Source organism: Malaclemys terrapin, chromosome 23 (assembly GCF_027887155.1).
Source record: "Malaclemys terrapin pileata isolate rMalTer1 chromosome 23, rMalTer1.hap1, whole genome shotgun sequence".
Classification (NCBI taxonomy): Eukaryota; Metazoa; Chordata; order Testudines; family Emydidae; genus Malaclemys; species Malaclemys terrapin.
The window spans coordinates 10,537,941-10,556,854 of record NC_071527.1 but is presented as its reverse complement, the minus strand read 5'-3'; the positions used below and the strand labels follow the sequence as shown (position 1 = coordinate 10,556,854).

Below are 18,914 nucleotides of genomic sequence, written 5' to 3'. Positions count from 1 at the left end.
CCCTTTAAATCTGGGAGAGATACCCAGCTACAATCCTAGGGTGGCCTTTGAATTCAGGAGTTGTGGATTTGGATCAGCGAGAGGATTTAGTCCAATCCGGCTTCCCCTTCCAGGTTGTGTATGTAGTTGCAATGCAGAATGGCGGCTGAAGCACCTGCCCCACTGGCACAGCAAAGCCGGCTGTATGATAAACATCAGTGGTTGGAGAGGTGATTGTTTCACAGAGATGAAGTGGAGGGGTCTCCCCAACTCACCTGCCAGCAAAACAAATATACATTGAGTGTCAATCTCATGGGAAAACTCCAGTCAACTTCAATGGGATCAGGACTGGGTCCTTATTCAGGAATAGTGCAGAGTCTGCAAAATTCAGCCAGCCTCCACTGAAGTGACATCACTTGCAGGAAAATAACTTTAAAAAACTAGACAAAGCCCAATCCCTTCCCCCACCCATGCACAGGTAAGCCATAAAGTAGCAGTTTATAGAATCATAGAACATTAGGGTTGGAAGGGACCTCAGGAGGTCATCTAGTCCAATCCCCTGCTCAAAGCAGGACCAACACCAACTAAATCATCACAGCCAGGGCTTTGTCAAGCCGGACCTTAAAAACCTCTAAGGATGGAGATTCTACCACCTCCCTAGGTAACGCATTCCAGTGCTTCACCACCCTCCTAGTGAAATAGTGTTTCCTAATATCCAACCTAAACCTCCTCCACTGCAACCTGAGACCATTACTCCTTGTTCTGTCATCTGGTACCACTGAGAACAGCCGAGCTTCATCCTCTTTGGAACCCTCCTTCAGGTACCGGAAGGCTGCTATCAAATCCTCCCTCACTCTTCTCTTCTGCAGACTAAATAACCACAGTTCCCTCAGCCTCTTCTCGTAAGTCATGTGCCTCAGCCCCTTAATCATTTTTGTTGCCCTCTGCTGGACTCTCTCCAATTTGCCAACATCCCTTCTGTAGTGGGGGGACCAAAACTGGACACAGTACTCCAGGTATGGCCTCACCAGTGCCGAATAGAGGGAATAATTACTTCCCTCGATCTGCTGGCAATGCTCCTACTAATACAGCCCAATATGCCTTTGGCCTTCTTGGCAACAAGGGCACACTGCTGACTTGTATCCAGCTTCTCATCTACTTTAATCCCGAGGTCCTTTTCTGCAGAACTACTACTTAGCCAGTCGGTCCCCAGCCTGTAGCAGTGCATAGGATTCTTCCGTCCTAAGTGCAGGACTCTGCACTTGTCCTTGTTGAACCTCAGATTTCTTTTGGCCCAATCCTCCAATTTGTCTAGGTCACTCTGGACCCTATCCCTACCCTCCAGTGTATCTACCTCTCCCCCAAGCTTAGTGTCATTTCCGGACTTGCTGAGGGTGCAATTCATCCCATCATCCAGATCATTAATAAAGATGTTTAACACAACTGGCCCTAGGACCGACCCCTGGGACACTCTGCTTGATACCAGCTGCCAACTAGACATGGAGCCATTGATCACTACCCGTTGAGCCTGACAATCTAGCCAGCTTTCAGTCCACCTTATAGTTCATCAGGGCTGGCTCCAGGGTTTTGGCCGCCCCAAGCAGCCAAAACCACAAAAAAAAAAAAAAAGCCGCAATCACGATCTGCAGCGGCAATTCGGCGGGAAGTCCTTCACTCCGAGCCGGAGTGAGGGACCGTCCGCCGAATTGCCGCCGAATACCTGCACCTGCCGCCCCTCTCCGGAGCGGCCGCCCCAAGCACGTGCTTGAGAAGCTGGTGCCTGGAGCCGGCCCTGGTTCATTCATCCAATCCATATTTCTTTAACTTGCTGGCAAGAATACTGTGGGAGATCGTATCAAAAGCTTTGCTAAAGTCAAGATATATCACATCCACCACTTTCCCCATATCCACAGAGCCAGTTATCTCATCATAGAAGGCAATCAGGTTGGTCAGGCATGACTTGCCCTTGGTGAATCCATGCTGACTGTTCCTGATCACCTTCCTCTCCTCCAAGTGCTTCAAAATGGATTCCTTGAGGACTTGCTCCATGATTTTGCTGCGGACTGAAGTGAGGCTGACCAGTCTGTAGTTTCCTGGGTTCTCTTTCTTCCCTTTTTAAAATCTGGGCACTATATTTGCCTTTTTCCAATAGTCTGGGACCTCCCCCGATCACTACGAATTTTCAAAGATAATGGCTAATGGCTCTGCAATTGCATCAGCCAACTCCCTCAGCACCCTTGGATGCATTAGATCTGGACCCATGGACTTGTGCATGTCCAGCTTTTCTAAACAGTCCTTAACCTGTTCTTTCACCACTGAGGGCTGCTCACCTCCTCCCCATACTGTCTTGCCCAGTGCAGCAGTCTGGGAGCTGACCTTGTCTGTGAAGATGGAGGCAAAAAAAGCATGGAGTACTTCAGCTTTTTCCACATCTTCTGTAACTATGTTGCCTCCCCCATTCAGTAAGGGTCCCACACTTTCCCTGACCTTCTTGTTGTTGCTAACATACCTGTAGAAACCCTTCTTGTTACCCTTCACATCCCTTGCTAGCTGCAACTCCAATTGTGCCTTGCCCTTCATGATTACACCCCTACATGCTCTAGCAATATTTTATACTCCTCCCTAGTCATCTGTCCAAATTTCCACTTCTTGTAAGCTTCCTTTTGGAGTTTAAGCTCACTGAAGATTTCACTGTTAAGCCAAGCTGGTCGCCTGCCATATTTGCTATTCTTTCTGCACATTGGGATGGTTTGTTCCTGCGCCCTCAATAGACTTCTTTAAAATACAGCCAGCTCTCCTGGACTTCTTTACATATCAGTTCTCTAGGGGAGTCTAAGTCTGCTTTTCTGAAGTCCAGGGTCTATATTTTGCTACTCTTTCTTCCTTTTGTGAGGATCCTGAACTCAACCATCCCATGGTCACTGCTGCCTAGGTTGCCACCCACTTCTACTTCCCCTAACAATTCTTCCCTGTTTGTAAACAGCAGGTCAAGAGGAGCACGGCCCCAGTTAATAGAGGCTGCTCTAAATAAACCAGAAATGTCCACTTCCAGACAACGGTTGTGGTGTGTCGTGCTGGGACTGGAGCAGGGAGGTTTTTCCAGATATAAGACTTCACTTTTCCCTCCAGACAAACCTTCTGGATCCTTTCCAGTAGAGATAATGGAGCCAGAGGAAATTCCATCCAGTTCTAACTCTTCATTGGGGATGGCCCATCTGCACTGACAAGATTTCCACCCAGGTTTTGATTTGTGAGCTTCCCCATTTGGATAGTTACCTGAATGTGTGTCAAAGCCAACGCCTTCCCAGCTCATTCCACAGCGAGTGATGAATGGAGTTTGCAAAGAAGCAAAGGGAAGGGAACGTGGAGGTGCACAAGAAAGGAGGGGTTCTGTGCTGGGGTCTAGGAGACATGGGATTCCCCTTTGATTTGGATGTAACTGAATCTCACTAAGACTCCCAATGCCGTTCTCAGATGGATAAAAACACTCAGGGGACAAGGCACCTCAGGAGCTACAACAGACCCGGATGGATGCGACTTTTGGATGCTGGTATTGGAACAGAATAGAGGATCTCTTACCATCTTGGTGCTGGTAGTGACAGCGGACACGGATAGACTAAAATTTTGAGTTGGGGGGCTGGGTTTTCTTGTGCTTTTAATCCATCTCCTGTACTCCTCTCTCACCTGGAGAATAAGGGACATGGTCACTACATCATGTAACTAACACCCTCAGACCAGGCCACTGCTAGGCCCGTGAAGTCACTGGGTGGCTGATGACGCGCCACGGGCATTACCTGGCGATTGAGGAGACAGTGCACCAGGAAGATGAAGACTCCCTGCAGGCTGTTGACAATGGTGAATAAATATGCCATGACCATTTTTGCTGAGCCGACTTGTAAGAGACCAAGACTCCAAGTGCAGCCCAGAATGAATAGCTGGGCGATAGCTTTAAAAGTCAGTAGTCTGGATAAAGGCAGACGGAGAGATCCTGTTATAACGACCTTGTGGTGACTGAGTCAGGGGGCTCTCGGCAGTGTGGGGGAAAACAGCTGGCACCCGCTTTAGTGTGTCTTAGGGTTACTGTCAAGACGAACACAATGGCAACTTACGCCTATAAATCTCAATTACAATATTGTGCCCAACCATCTTCCCCCCACACACACCTTCCCCTCCCACAGGTGGCTCTTCCAAAGCAAATGGTTCAACCTCTCATTACGTGCATGCCACACTCTGAATGTGCTGCAGGACTTACTGCAAGAGCCTCACTGATCTAGCAGTCTCTTCCGTACCATTACTTCCACTGACTTTAGCGGGCTTTGGAACAGACTGCAACTGTCATCTCAATATCCATCCAGGGACCAACATGATGCACATGGCAGAAAAGTATCTCCCATGAGGATCCTTTACTGCCATAGACCTCTCCTCTCCTCTCTCCTAACCTGAGCCTTCAATTGCCACCCTGGCTGTGCTGTGTCTAATTTAAGGTCCAAAACAGCATACCCTTATTCATGCAAATTGTCCTTATTTTGGCAGATGGTCCCGTGATGTGAATTTATCAGCTCCTTGGGCAGTGAGACTGTTACTCTCTCATCGAGCAGAAAGTCGCCAAGATAACCTGGAAACCCTACAGTGGCACAAAATGAGCTCAAACTAGCTACGGGAATAAAAGGAAACAAGAAGACTTTTTATCAATACATTAGAAGCAAGAGGAAGACCAAAGACAGGGTAGGCCCACTGCTTAGTGAAGAGGGAGAAACAGTAACAGGAAACTTGGAAATGGCAGAGATGCTTAATGACTTCTTTGTTTTGGTCTTCACCGAGAAGTCTGAAGCAATGCCTAACATAGTGAATGCTAATGGGAAGGGGGTAGGTTTAGCGGATAAAATAAAAAAAGAACAAGTTAAACATCACTTAGAAAAGTTAGATGCCTACAAGTCACCCGGGCCTGATGAAATGCATCCTAGAATACTCAAGGAGCTAATAGAGGAGGTATCTGAGCCTCTAGCTATTATCTTTGGAAAGTCATGGGAGATGGGAGAGATTCCAGAAGACTGGAAAAGGGCAAATATAGTGCCCATCTATAAAAAGGGAAATAAAAACAACCCAGGTAACTACAGACCAGTTAGTTTAACTTTTGTGCCAGGGAAGATAATGGAGCAAGTAATTAAGGAAATCATCTGCCAACACTTGGAAGGTGGTAAGGTGATAGGGAATAGCCAGCATGGATTTGTGAAGAACAAATCATGTCAAACCAATCTGATAGCTTTCTTTGATAGGATAACGAGCCTTGTGGATAAGGGTGAAGCGGTGGATGTGGTATACCTAGACTTTAGTAAGGCATTTGATACGGTCTCGCATGATATTCTTATCGATAAACTAGGCAAATACAAATTAGATGGGGCTACTATAAGGTGGGTACATAACTGGCTGGATAATCGTACTCAGAGAGTTGTTATTAATGGTTCCCAATCCTGCTGGAAAGGCGTAACGAGTGGGGTACCGCAGGGGTCTGTTTTGGGACCGGCTCTGTTCAATATCTTCATCAACGACTTAGATATTGGCATAGAAAGTACGCTTATTAAGTTTGCGGATGATACCAAACTGGGAGGGATTGCAACTACTTTGGAGGACAGGGTCATAATTCAAAATGATCTGGACAAATTGGAGAAATGGTCTGAGTTAAACAGGATGAAGTTTAACAAAGACAAATGCAAAGTGCTCCACTTAGGAAGGAAAAATCAATTTCACACATACAGAATGGGAAAAGACTGTCTAGGAAGGAGTACGGCAGAAAGGGATCTAGGGGTTATAGTGGACCACAAGCTAAATATGAGTCAACAGTGTGATGCTGTTGCAAAAAAAGCAAACATGATTCTGGGATGCATTAACAGGTGTGTTGTGAGCAAGACACGAGAAGTCATTCTTCCGCTCTACTCTGCTCTGGTTAGGCCTCAGCTGGAGTATTGTGTCCAGTTCTGGGCGCCGCATTTTAAAAAAGATGTGGAGAAACTGGAAAGGGTCCAAAGAAGAGCAACAAGAATGATTAAAGGTCTTGAGAACATGACCTATGAAGGAAGGCTGAAAGAATTGGGTTTGTTTAGTTTGGAAAAGAGAAGACTGAGAGGGGACATGATAGCAGTTTTCAGGTATATAAAAGGGTGTCATAAGGAGGAGGGAGAGAACTTGTTCACCTTAGCCTCTAAGGATAGAACCAGAAACAATGGGTTTAAACTGCAGCAAGGGAGGTCTAGATTGGACATTAGGAAAAAGTTCCTAACTGTCAGGGTGGTTAAACACTGGAACAAATTGCCTAGGGAGGTTGTGGAATCTCCGTCTCTGGAGATATTTAAGAGTAGGTTAGATAAATGTCTATTAGGGATGGTCTAGGCAGTATTTGGTCCTGCCATGCGGGCAGGGGACTGGACTCGATGACCTCTCGAGGTCCCTTCCAGTCCTATAATCTATGCATCTATGTGCTCAGCTGTATGGTGGCAGCAATCTGTGGGGAATCCCACAGGAATTCCCATACAGGAGGCTCACTGGACCCTTCTAGTAGATTTAGTGCTGTCCTACCTGGTGTCTTTGAGAGTGGACACATCTTCATTAAGGGAGGAGAGTTTGTCTCTCAGGATCCAGAGGGTTACAAGAAAAAATGTTAAGTTTATCTGTGGAAACAGCATGAAATATTCCTTGTAAAACATGCCACCCAAGGCCAGTCTCTCTGGGATGAGACGGCTGCAGAGCAGTGACTGCTCGTCAAGGTGGGTCATGCACCATTCCCTGCCAGACCTTGGTCCCAGGCTGTGCAGGGAACTATTGGAATAGGCAGGGCTGCAATGCATCACATGTGATCATACAGCCAGAGGGCCACATTCTGCTCTTATCTGAATCTGGAGTGACTCCACTGATTCCAATGGGGTCTGCAGTTATTCCAGATTTAGTGCCATGTGATTTGGCCCAAAGCTTCTAGATCCCGTCTATAGAGTATTCCCTTCAATTCTGAGACTGCTATTAATTCTTAATCCGCTGCCTGAGATGGGGAGGAATCTGCAAGGACATTTACTACCTTTATCTCTTGTAACACATGTACCCTTCCTGCAACACATGTACCCTTCCATCCTCAAACTCCCCACACTGCAGCCACCTTCCCTTCCCCCATCACTTAGATTATTTACCAGCCAGGCTGGACAAGGCAAGGGACAAAACTATCCTCATTCCGGCAGAGGTCCCACTTGCTTCCATGGCAGCATTGCATTAGTAATGACATATCATAATTATTATTAATCATATTATGGTTAATATAGCACCTAGAGGCTCCAGCTGAGACTGCACTGGGTTCTGTACTCACACCTAGAAAGGGGCAGCTCCTGTCCTGAGCATTTGTTTGCAAAATAACTAGGCAAGACCACAGGCACCAGATTCCCCCGAGCCCCAGAGTGCTCAACTCCCTGCTCGGCCCCAGGCCCCACTCCCACCTGACCCCTTCTCCCAAGTCCCCACCCCACCTCTTCCCACTCCCGTTTGTTCCCAGCCCCGCCACCACCCCCACCCCACCCTTCTCCAAGCCCCTGCCTCTTCCCACACAGTTCTGCCCCCTTCCTCCCAGCTCCTCCTGCACACCACAGAACAACTGATTGCGGCAGCGGGATGGAGGGGAAGGAGTTGATCAGTGAGGCTGCTGGCAGGCGGGAGGCACGGGGCGGGTAGTGGGGGAGCTGGCTGCCAGTGAGTGCTGAGCATCCACTAATTTTTTTCAGTGCCTATGGGCAAGACAGACAAAGGGTGGGAGGAGAAACAGAGGTACAGCGAGGGGAAGCTACTTCCCAAGTTAACACAGCAGGCCAGTGGCCGAGTCAGGTCTCCTGACTCACAACCCAGTGCCCGACCCATTCACCCTGACTGCCTCCATAGAATCTAGGCTGTTGTGTTAGGGGGAAATCCTGCACTGGCCAAAGAGGGGTGGATGACATAGGATCTTATAGGACTCTTTCATCTTAAATTCTCTGGGAGATATTCTTCTCTTGGCTCCACTGGAGTCCACAGGGTTGCAGAGGTGAGAGGAGAATGGGGCCCTGTGGTTCTGTGAGGTACCCACCAGGATTATGGCACAGACTGGTCCCAGGAAGCTCCAAATAAAGCCTCTCTCCAGGTTGAGCCAGCAGCTAAAGGGAGGAGAGATGGAGAGGTACAGTGACATTAACATGAATTCTTAGTAATTTTGGCTGCTGGGGTAGAGAAGCAGATTGTTCCAGGGTAAATATAGATTCAAAGGGAATTGCTCAAAAGTTCTGGAGTGTCTCAAAACCACATTCTGATTTTAGAGGGCCTGAAATCAGTGGAATTACTCCATATTTACACTAGTGTAAGTGCTCTAGTGCTCAGATGCTACAGTGACTGGCATGGAATAGTCTGGACAGCTATGTCCCAAGGTGCTCTGAGATGATGCATCCCATTGTAGAGAAGTTCAGGACCCCTGGGTGATGTGGGGGACACAGGGGTTTGGTGGATTTGAGGGGGATTGTCAGGACTTTGTACAAAGCATTGAGGACATTGAGGACATTTTCCTGCCCACTCAGTACCACAAAAAAAAAAAAAAAAAAAGCCAGGGATCTAGAGTCAAGCTGGCTTATGCCTCCATCCTCATTATCACTAGTGACTCTGAGCCATGGGAGGTGTATTATTGGGGTGCACTTTAACTACACTCCTTGGGGGCTCAGTCTTACTGGTGAGGGGGGAAAGGTCCCAGCTTTGGCAGTCACATTGCAGGTGGAGTTACTAGTGAAAGACCTCAGCCAAAGTCAGATTTGGTGTAGCCCAGTGCAACCGCATGGAAGTCACATCCTGACTCCCCTTCGGGATGGACTTGGCACTTACTATTGGGGAGTCCCATAGCCATCTGAGTTGAGTGCTGCAGAAATAGCCACTATCAGGGCTGGGGATCCGTAGCCGAACAGGTACATGAATCTCTTCTTGAACCGGCTGGCGCTGGTGTAATTCACGACCTTCAGGTTCCTGACGGTGAGGAAGAGGTGCAGCCCCTCCAGGAACATCCAGGTGAAGCAGGCCAGGAAGAGGTAGTGTAGGAATCCAGCAATGACAGCACACACCACCTGAGGACAGGACAAGACAGAGCTCTGGGACTTTGCTTCTGGGAAGGGAAATACTGAATTTGGAGGTGGGGGGACTTTTGTGAGGATCACATAGGGTTTTTTATTAACACATCTCTCCAGTTACAGAGCTCTCCCAGAGACAATACGTTCTTCAGTCTAAGGGGGGCTTGTCTACGGGCAAACTGGCTGGCCCTTTCAATCATTCAGAGTCCAGCCCGGTCCTGATCTCCACTCAGAAAAGATGGTTTCTGGGAGTTGTAGTTCCCAAATGAATCATGGAAATTGTTGGATACTGTGAGGAATCCTAGGAAAGGGTGCAGGGATATAAACAAGTTCCTGGTCCTCATAATAGGGAGAGACGTGGAGGGTGTAGGTTCTCTTCTCTATATCTGCTTTAGGGTATAGGTGTCTTGCATCTGCCCATCAGTGTGGGGGCAGAGAGGACAGGCAGGGGACTGTGACTCTGGAAATGGGGGTTCCTTTGTCTGAGTGATGGAGCCAACAAAGAAAAGGGAAGGTTTTCACCCATAGAGATTTCTTTTGGAGGGGAGTAGATAATTATTTCTGTGGGACTAAAGAGCATGGAATAAATGTTACCATCCAGCTGAGGGTATAAAAAGGTGCTGGGGTGAGGGGAGCTTTAGAAATGCTGACAGAGGATCTGGACACAGCTCAATTTTAAACCAAGAATAAAAGTGGATAAAAGACCTGAATGCTGGTGCGGGTCACCGCGGTGAGGAAGAGCAGGTTGGCCAGGAAGAGGCAGAGGCAGAGCTGCAGGTGGATGGAAGTGCTGATGTTGCGGATGGAGCGGCACAGGAGGAAGGTGAGGATGGCGAGGAGGAGACACAGCAGGGAGAGGGTCAGTCCCATGTAGGTGATGATGGTCAGTGGGTAACTCTCCTGTAACACAGCAGAGGGAGAATCACCAGTGAGCCCTATGACCCTATATGGAATATGGGTGAGCATTTATATTATGCAACAGAGTCCTGTGGCACCTTTAATACTAACAGATGTATTGGAGCATAAGTTTTCGTGGGTGAATACCCAATACATCTGTTAGTCTTAAAGGTGCCACAGGACACTCTGTTGCTTTTTACAGATCCAGACTGACACGGCTACCTCTCTGATACATTTATATTATGGATACCAATATTACAAAATTGCAATGAATCTTACAAGGTATGCCATGTAAGATATCAGTAGAAAAGTGATGATTTACTAAGTATGAGAATCTTGTTTATATGTATGTATCCTCTTTGCATCGTGAGTTATAAATGTGTGATATATCTCTGCTGTGTTTCTGGGTGACCCCCCAGACAGATTGGCATCAGCACTATCCAGTCTGTTTGATGGCCCATCAAGGGTCAGCTATACCGGCATTTCTAAAATTGGGGTCCATGAGCCCCGCTGACCAAGTCCTCCACCTCCCTCCCAGTGTCTTCTGCACGCTGGGGAACAGCTGTTCAGAGGCATTGAGGAGGCGCTGGGAGGGAGGGGAAGTGGGAGGGGAGGTTACTATGCAGCGTTCAACCGGGCAAAATTCCCACTGATTTTGCCCAGATCAGAAGCTCTGAGTCCAGCCCTTTGATCTGAGTCTGACAGTGAGATACCTCCACTCTGGTGTGACCCATAAGGAGTGCGAAGCTGGAGAGATGGTCACAGCTGCAGATGGTGTGAGTGCTGTTCGTGTGGAGAACAGTGCAGCCATCCTCAGCCCAGGTGCCTTTCCCAGCGATGAATTTCCAGTGAACGCAGTGAGCCTCTTCCTCCTCTTTCTTTGCCTGGAAACAAAAACACCATCATCCTCTTCCTCCTCCTTCTCACTGGATCATGGGGAGAACACTGTTTCTTTTGTCACACATCTCTAATAGACAATAAGAAACCTGAATTCACCAACAGCTTCATGGCTCTCATTGTGCTGAACCTAACAGCCATTTGGGACATCTCATTGGCAGTGGAAATACAAGTGAGATCCTCCAGTTCCAATAGCAAAAACAAGCCCCCCAATCCCAGAGCTAAAGTGGTAATTCCCTTAACTCTGAGCACTGTGTGTCTATGACACACAATTTTGCAGTTCCGATTTGAGCCATTAAAGGCATTCACACACCTGCCCACAAATATCCACATGCGCCCTAACAAGTTCATTACTTTATCAAAGAAGGCACCATCTCATGCTGTTTTCCTGAACTCTGTTATCTATAGGGCAGACGTCCCCAAACTGTGGGGTGTTGCCCCTAGAGGGACACAGAGGAACCTTCAGATGGACATGACAGGCCTCGGGTCAGAGAGGGAGCACCTCCCAGCCCCTCCCCACCCTGAGCTCTGCTCTGGTCCCACCAGTAGTCACATCCCCAACTTCCAGCCCCATGTCTGGCAGCGTCCCCAGATTCAGCATGGCTCCATTCCCAGCCCCAGCCCCTTGCAGCTCCATTCCCAGCCCAGGATGGGGGCAGGGGCGGGGCTGGGAACAGAGCTGCACCTAGCCATGGGCTCGGCTGCTGGCCCCACCACAGCCTGGTTGCTGCGCCACTCCCACCCCCAGCCTCAGCCCCCAGCCATGGCTCTGGTCCTGCTCCTGGCCCCAGACCCACCCCCCACCTGAATCCCCAGCCTGAGCCCCCTTACCCCTGTCCGTGTCCTTCCCCACCTCCCCCGAGCTGCAGCTCCCGGCCCTGGCTCAGGGTGAGGGTCGTGAACGGGTTGGGGGGTGCGACCCTCAAAAGTTTGGGGACCACTGCTATAGGGAGATGCCTTCCAATTATTCCTGCTCTAAGGGGTGAGCCAGACAGTTGTTACTCCTGAGCATTTTACATGATGAATCATAATCCAATCAGGCCTGATGTGAACCCTATGTAACATCCTCCCCAGAATAGCCCCCGTGTCAGGATTGAAGAAGCGCCCTCTCTTTCTCAGATAACTGTTTCTCAGTCCAGAAAGACAACACAACTCAGATGCCCTGCAGGAGACATACCTTTTAAGTGACCACCTGGAGCCCTGGGCACAGAGCAAAGTAAAAAGATCTACACTCACCTGTCTATGGCGCAGAGTGAAGTTCACAGGTTTGGAGAGATTCATGGGCCTCCCATCTCCGACAGCCCCACTCACCACCCTGGAATTCAGGTGAAAACTCCTCAATTTCTCATCAACCATTAGATCTCCCTCGTTGAGAAATCTCTTGTCAATGATGGAGTCCAGGGTGGAGTAAGAAATAAAAGCAACAGCCACAGAATCTGAAAACATGAAATGATGCTTCATCATAGAGCCAGGGACACTGAGACAAAGAAAGAGCAAGCCAGGTGCCAAAGGTCACAGCAAGTCTGGGAACAGAACCATAGAATATCAGGGACCTCAGGAGGTCATCTAGGCCAAACCACTGCTCAAAGCAGGACAAATCCCCTGACTTTTTTTTTTACCCCAGTTCCTTAAATGGCCCCCCTCAATGATTGAACTTACAACCAGGGCCGGCTCTAGGCACCAGCAAAACAAGCTGGTGCTTGGGGCGGCACATTTTTAGGGGCAGCATGGCCGGCGCCAGAATGCCGCCCCTAAAAATGTGCCCCGGCCGCCCTAGCTCACCTCCGCTGCTGCTGCCACGGCGCGCGAAACAGCTGATTTGCACGCTGCTACTCGTCCTCCCTCCCAGGCTCTCAAGCCTGGGAGGGAGGGGAAGCAGCGGTGCGCGAATCAGCTGGTTCGCGCGCCGCGGCGGCTCGGGGTCTCCCCCTCCCTCCCAGGCTCTCAAACCTGGGAGGGAGGGGAGACTCCGAACGGCCGCGGCGCCGCTTCTCCCCCTCCCTCACTCCCTCCTAGGCTTGAGAGCCTGGGGGGAGGAGGCAGGGCTGGGGATTTGGGGAAGGGGCGGAGTTGAGACGGGGCTGGGGGTGGGGTAATTAAATAAGGGAGGGGGGCGGCCAAAATTGTTTTTGCTTTGGGCGGCAAAAATCCTAGAGCCGGCCCTGCTTACAACCCTGGGTTTAGCAGACCAATGCTTAAACAACTGAGCTATCCCTCCCTCCAGGAGTCCTGGCTAGCAGTTTGAGCTTTAACCACTAGAATATGTTGCCTCCTCCCTCTTCTTCCACAGAAGTACTTCTGTGTTCGAAACATTGGCATGCACTATGGGAGTGAGAGTCCTAAAGTGCACTAACGTACATTAAAGCACACTAGGGAACCTTTCGTGCACACTAGTAGGGTCTCTACAGACCAATTAAATGCACAGTATGTTAGTGCTCTTTAAAAAAAGTCATATCCCCACACTGCACGTTATCCAGCTAGGTAAACAGCCCTAGATGAAGGTGAAGCCATAGTTTTTCTTGGTTAGGAGAGGCAGAAGGGCTGGTTAGTGAGGAGCTTTCCCTGGTGATAAAGAATTAAGAACCAGTCCCAGTTAGGTCATACTGGCCTGAAAATTGAAGTAAAATTGGTAAATAGTATCCTGGTTCCATTCCAGGAAGTCACACACGTCAACCTGGGGTCTAGCTGGGCTCATCATCAGGACATCATGTGTTGGGCCAACGGATCTCTGATCTTTCCATTCTCTGGACCAATTCATATGCCTATCAAAGCTTCTCTCTCCTCCCTGTCCCTCCCATTGCTCGGTTTTCATGCTGCGGGACAACTCGGAATAAAGGGCTCTGCAGAGCTCAATGGCCTGAGAAACACTGGCTCTGCCAACAAGGTCCACACTAGTGTCAGGATAACAGAGGCAAGCAAGCCAGCCTGGGGTGAGAGGAAGGGGAGAACTAAGGCTGGGGTTTGGTATTTAGTTAAAGGGGTGAGTGCCTGGGAAGCACCAAGATGTACCTTCTGTCGCTGCTCTGGTGACCGTATTGCAGTGAATGTCCATTGTCTCCTCCGGACCTGTCAGCCTGAAGACCTCATCACAGGGACCTGCAGCTGGGACAACGAGGAGTGTCTCGATAGCTGGGGAGGGAAATGGCAAAGCCTTTTGCTGCAAGGGCAAGGCAGGTTTGGAGCTCCATTCTCTCTGAATCCCACCACCCCCTCCCCCTTTCTCCTCACCTCCATTTCTGTGTTTCCCTGAGCCCCTCTGGCTGACCTATGATCTATCATCCCTGGGTCCCTATGAAGATGCCACTGTGCCAAGAGGCAGAAGGCAACTTCTCCCTGCTGCCTCACCTCCGCGCTTTAGCATGGGAAGCAGGAAGAAGGGGTTTTGCTGGGGGAGGAAGTGAAAGGAGGACGCAATGGCAGCTGCCTGTGGCGACAGGAGATTGGCATTGCTTTTAAAACCCTCTCAGGCAGCTGCCATTGCTGCAAAGCCCCAGGGCTGGGTTTATGGGTGGCGGGTAGCATAGGCCGGGGAAGGCTGTGCCTCCCCAAACACCCTGGAGTGGGCCCGCCCATGCTCCGTCCCCAGGCCCTCTCCTGCCTGCTTGCAGTTCCCTACCCGCTCTTCCGTGGCTGAGGCAGGCAGGCTGGGACCAGTGCTCACAAGGCCCAGGGCTTGGGACACTGGGGCGGGGGCCATGCCACATCACGCTGCCTGCCCTTCCGCCCGGTGCTGCAGTTGGGGGCGCTTTGGGGCTGGGGCAGCCCGGGGGGAGGAGGGTTGCTCTGGGCTGCAGAGGAAGAGAGGGGGTGAAATGGGAGGGACGGGTCTTGGGCAGAGAGGGAGGGACCGCGGGCTAGCCTCTCTCAATGTCTCGTTCACCTGCCGCCCATGGCTGGGTTATAAACCCTGAGAGAGGGGCAGCGAGGCAGGAGTGGAGGAGCATACTTGAAAAAAAATTAGTATAACCCCCTAACTCACAGCCACCACCAGGTGATGTGGGAGCCTCCCATCCACCTCACCCATAGACTCTGTTGTCACGTTCTGGGTCTTCATCTCTGGGGACCTCAAAGCAGCCGTCAGTGCAGCCAATTCCACACTCTGCAGGAGGAACGTCACGGCAGAGGCCACCTCCCTCTTGCTCCCATTCCCACCAGCACTGAGAGTGGAGTCATTCAGGAAAGAACCAAAGGGGCCAGCAACTTCCTGGGATTGGGAAAGGAAACACCCTGAGAAGGAGGGAGGATTTCAGTGGTTCATGATTGATACATTCTTCAGACTCCCAGGGGAACAATGACCCCTCTTAGGGACATATGGGTTCATAGTGACCTTCCCCACTCAGAGGGACTGCAGCATTCTCAAAGAGGGAGCCCTTTACAGAGCGAGTGAGGCTACTGATGCTTGCTCAGGACTCCACAGTAGGCTGAAGCCAGGGTAGGGCTAACGCCCTGTGTCATTCCCTCCTCATTCCTGGTCCCTTCAGTGTACGGGCCAGAGAACATTGCAACAAATCGGCAGACATCTAGGTTCTCTCTGTGTTGCCCCCAGAAGCAATTTGGATCTTCCTAGGACCAGTGGGGACAGAACCCAGATCCCCTGCCACTTAAGCTAGAGAGCATGGGCACACACTCCCCTTTTCTGAAGAGCAGCTACAATTTCTCCCAAAGTGAGACTACTATTCCAGTGCTCAGGGCATTTGGCCATAGAGTGCCCATATATAGGGGCAGAACCTCTGACCTGCAGCGAAACTGTTCTGTCCTGGGCATACATGGTCTCCAAATTCATTAAGGTTGATTTCATGAAGGAGCAAAATTCACTGGTGCTGCCCTGCAGAACAATCAGAGGAAATGGGTTATTTCTGAAAACATGGAAACGCCATCCAAAATTAAGGTTAATGGTTCTGCAGAGCGATGTTGCTTTGACCTATGGCTGGCTGGGTGTCCCACTGGAATGCTACAGATTACGACACGTTAAGGCTAAGTGTGGTGAAGCCCACAGACACGCTGATATTTCACATAGTTTTGAAGCTTTCATTCATATTAATGAATTTCTCCTTCCCTTCCTAACAGGGGTTTGTAAGGATTATTATCCTCCTTCTACAAGTGGGGAACCGATGCACAGAGAGACTGAGCAAATTGCCCAAAGTCACACAGTGAGTCTGGGGCAGAGATGGGAACTGAACTCTGACTTCCTGAATCTCTGGCTGGTGCCTTAACTGCAGAACTCTGATGTATAGTATGTGGGGGTGTCACACACCTAAGCATGATACGGTCAAATTTTCAGAAGCACTTTGTGTTGGACTGATTCTGCTCCCACTGAAGTCAGTGGTAAACCCTGGATAAGCTGAGAATCTTCAGGCTCAAAGTTTTCTGTGTACAATTTGTGAAAACTCTCAAAGCCCAAATAAACTCCTTCGACGTACCTGCAGAAAGACATCTTTGCACATCTCCATCTGCTCTTTTATTTGTGGAGTCTCAGTCAGGGATTTAAAGGGTATATCTAGCAACAGAAAGAGAGGCAGGACAATAACATGAGGTCAATATCTGCAGGGCTAAGGTTTTCAAAAGTGTCTCGTGATCTGAGACATCTTAAAAGGGCCCTGACTTTCAAAAGTGCTGAGCATTCACCCTCTGAAAATCAGGCCCCTTTAAGGTCTCAGGTTAGACAATCAAAATCACAAGGCAATTTTGAAAACCTTGGCATAAGTGACACACCTAAGGCCACACACACAGGGACTCTAGGACAGAGCTGGGAATGGATGCTTGATCACTTGAGTCCTAGCCTAGCATTTTAGCCACAAGGGCCATCCTTTCTTCCTACCAGAATACAAAGTTGATGATCTACCTAAACACAGCAAGGGTTTTCCCCCTTTAACTCCATTGATCCCTTAAGCCCTGTCTATCTGACAACTTTCAACTGAGTCTGTAATCAGTCAGCAATACATTCGGCCCTAAAAGCCTGGTGTGTGTCCACACATCACCTGGTTAATACTCACTTAAGCTTTGTGTATCTCATTGATCACTGTGTGTTATGTGTCCTCTAGGGGCTGGTCCACCAAGGGTCTGGTTCTGCTACAGCTCCTAGCTATGGGAGTTCATCCCTTAGCTCAAACAGTAGTGTGTTATGCAGTTACAAGGTCAGAAACCACTTCTTGGTGGGGTGGATTAACTACAGTGACAGAAAAACTCCTTCCGCTTCTGTATCAAGTGTCTACACTACAGTGCTACAGAGGCACAGCTGTAACGCCGTAGCTGTGCTGCTGTCACTGCTGTAATATGGACATAGCCTGAGTAACTGTGGCTAGTGGTGGCCTAGGATGGCATGTTGGGCCAAATTCTCAGCTGGTGTAACTCAATGGAGCCAAATTAAAATCAACAGACTTTACACCAGGCCCATGGTTGCCTCCCTGGTTGTGACACTGTTTTCTTTGCAGCATGGACACAAACTGTGGTCAAAATAGATTTAAAACCCATGCTACTCACCCTTCCTGCAGGAACCCGGAATCCCATAGCTGTCCATGGCGGCAGTGCCAACACTCAGGAGCGCAAATGGAGAGCTGGGATGTTCCACAGCATGGGATCTGATGGCAGGTGCAAGCGTATGCATGCCCCAAATGAACTCAGTGCCAGAGACTCGGTTCCACACCACATCCCTTAGAGGCTGATTGTCTAGGATGATGGCGCCAGTCTCTGATGTATTGGCCACCATCAAGGCAAAGTTCTCGAAGCCCTCCTGGGCATTTATAGAATACATCCGGCAGTAACTGGCAACATCTGGAACATTCATCAGGAAGGCGTGGGAGGAATTAGGGAGAGCTGCGCCCACGCTGTAGAACACCACCTGGATGCCCACATTAGCAGAGATGTAGACTGGGATCGAGGGCTTGACCGGACGCTGGAGTACACTGCCTTCTGCTAGAGTAACAGTCTCTGCCTGTTCCCCTACTCGATACAACATAGTTGTGTTTCGGGAAGCAGTGATGTAGACTATTTCATCTACTTTCTGCCAGGGTAAGGGAGGAATGATGTATGTTGTACCCCAGCTGCAAACTGGCAGGAGCTGCTCAAAGACATGATTGCATTTTGTGTTATCAAAAAAACACACCTGGCCAACCAAGAAAGCCACTGGCTTTTCTGAGACAATCCTGGTGCCAGACAGATCGGCTATGCCTTGTAACTGGATGCCTTGGAAAGCGCGGAGCTTAATTTCCAGTTTGGTGCCAGTGGAGTAGATCTGTGTTAGGTAATGTAACTTGCCTTTCACATGGACCTCCACGGAGTTGGGCTCTTGGTACGTCACAACAGAGAACTCTGGGTAACTATCTAAGGATACTGTAGAGGGAGTCACTATGTAGTGTTCATTTCCCAAGCTGGAGACAGGATACAGCACAGTGGTCTCAGGGCTCACATGTTTGTTGCTGACGGACACTACTGAGATATCTTTGTCAGCCTTGACTAGGACCACATTGGAGAACTTGGTAGTGCCCTTAATTCCCACTGACTCTGGTAGGCTGACCCACACCATCTCTCCCTGATTTACCATAATCTTCTCCTCAAACCTTCCCCCATCACCCGTGTAATTGAAGATGGAAACAGACACGGAAGTGAAGGCAAAGTAGCCAGTAATTTGCACTTCAAATTGACTAGAGTTCCCAAAGTCCGCCATGTAGGAGGTGATGAATTCTCTTCCCAGAGTCTCAGTCTGACATGTGCCTGCAAGGAAAAATAGCAATAAAACATTGCAGGTGGAGAGGTGGATAGAGTAAAAGGGACTGGATCAACTTTGTTCAGGCCCAGTAAAAAAAGAAAAGGAGCTTGAAAATCTTAATGCAGCTAGAAAATTTTCCCCATTATATTTTTAATCTAAATTAAAATAATTTTTTTATTAATAGTAAACATTATTTTAAATAATGAACAAGCACAACTTAGACAGCTTAGAACCCAACAAAGACCTTGGAACCAAACACGACTTCAGGGAATGTTCCAATCTGGATCAGAACTCCATGATTGTCCCTGATCTCTATAATAGTT

General features: G+C 49.2%; 1 protein-coding gene across 1 annotated transcript; it reads right to left on the bottom strand.

The window, feature by feature from the left end:
* Positions 1 to 218: 218 nt before the first annotated feature.
* On the bottom strand, positions 219 to 18,549 carry LOC128828452 (adhesion G protein-coupled receptor E3-like). Its single transcript, XM_054013151.1, has 14 exons — positions 17,367 to 18,549; positions 16,307 to 16,383; positions 15,622 to 15,711; positions 14,907 to 15,090; positions 13,896 to 14,015; positions 12,123 to 12,322; positions 10,703 to 10,873; positions 9,798 to 9,992; positions 8,854 to 9,089; positions 8,075 to 8,141; positions 6,553 to 6,644; positions 3,774 to 3,942; positions 3,559 to 3,663; positions 219 to 254 (listed from the first exon to the last, which is right to left on the bottom strand). The coding sequence occupies exons 1-14, from the start codon at positions 18,547 to 18,549 to the stop codon at positions 219 to 221; spliced, it is 2,925 nt and encodes a 974-aa protein (XP_053869126.1).
* Between the last annotated feature and the right edge of the window lie 365 nt (positions 18,550 to 18,914).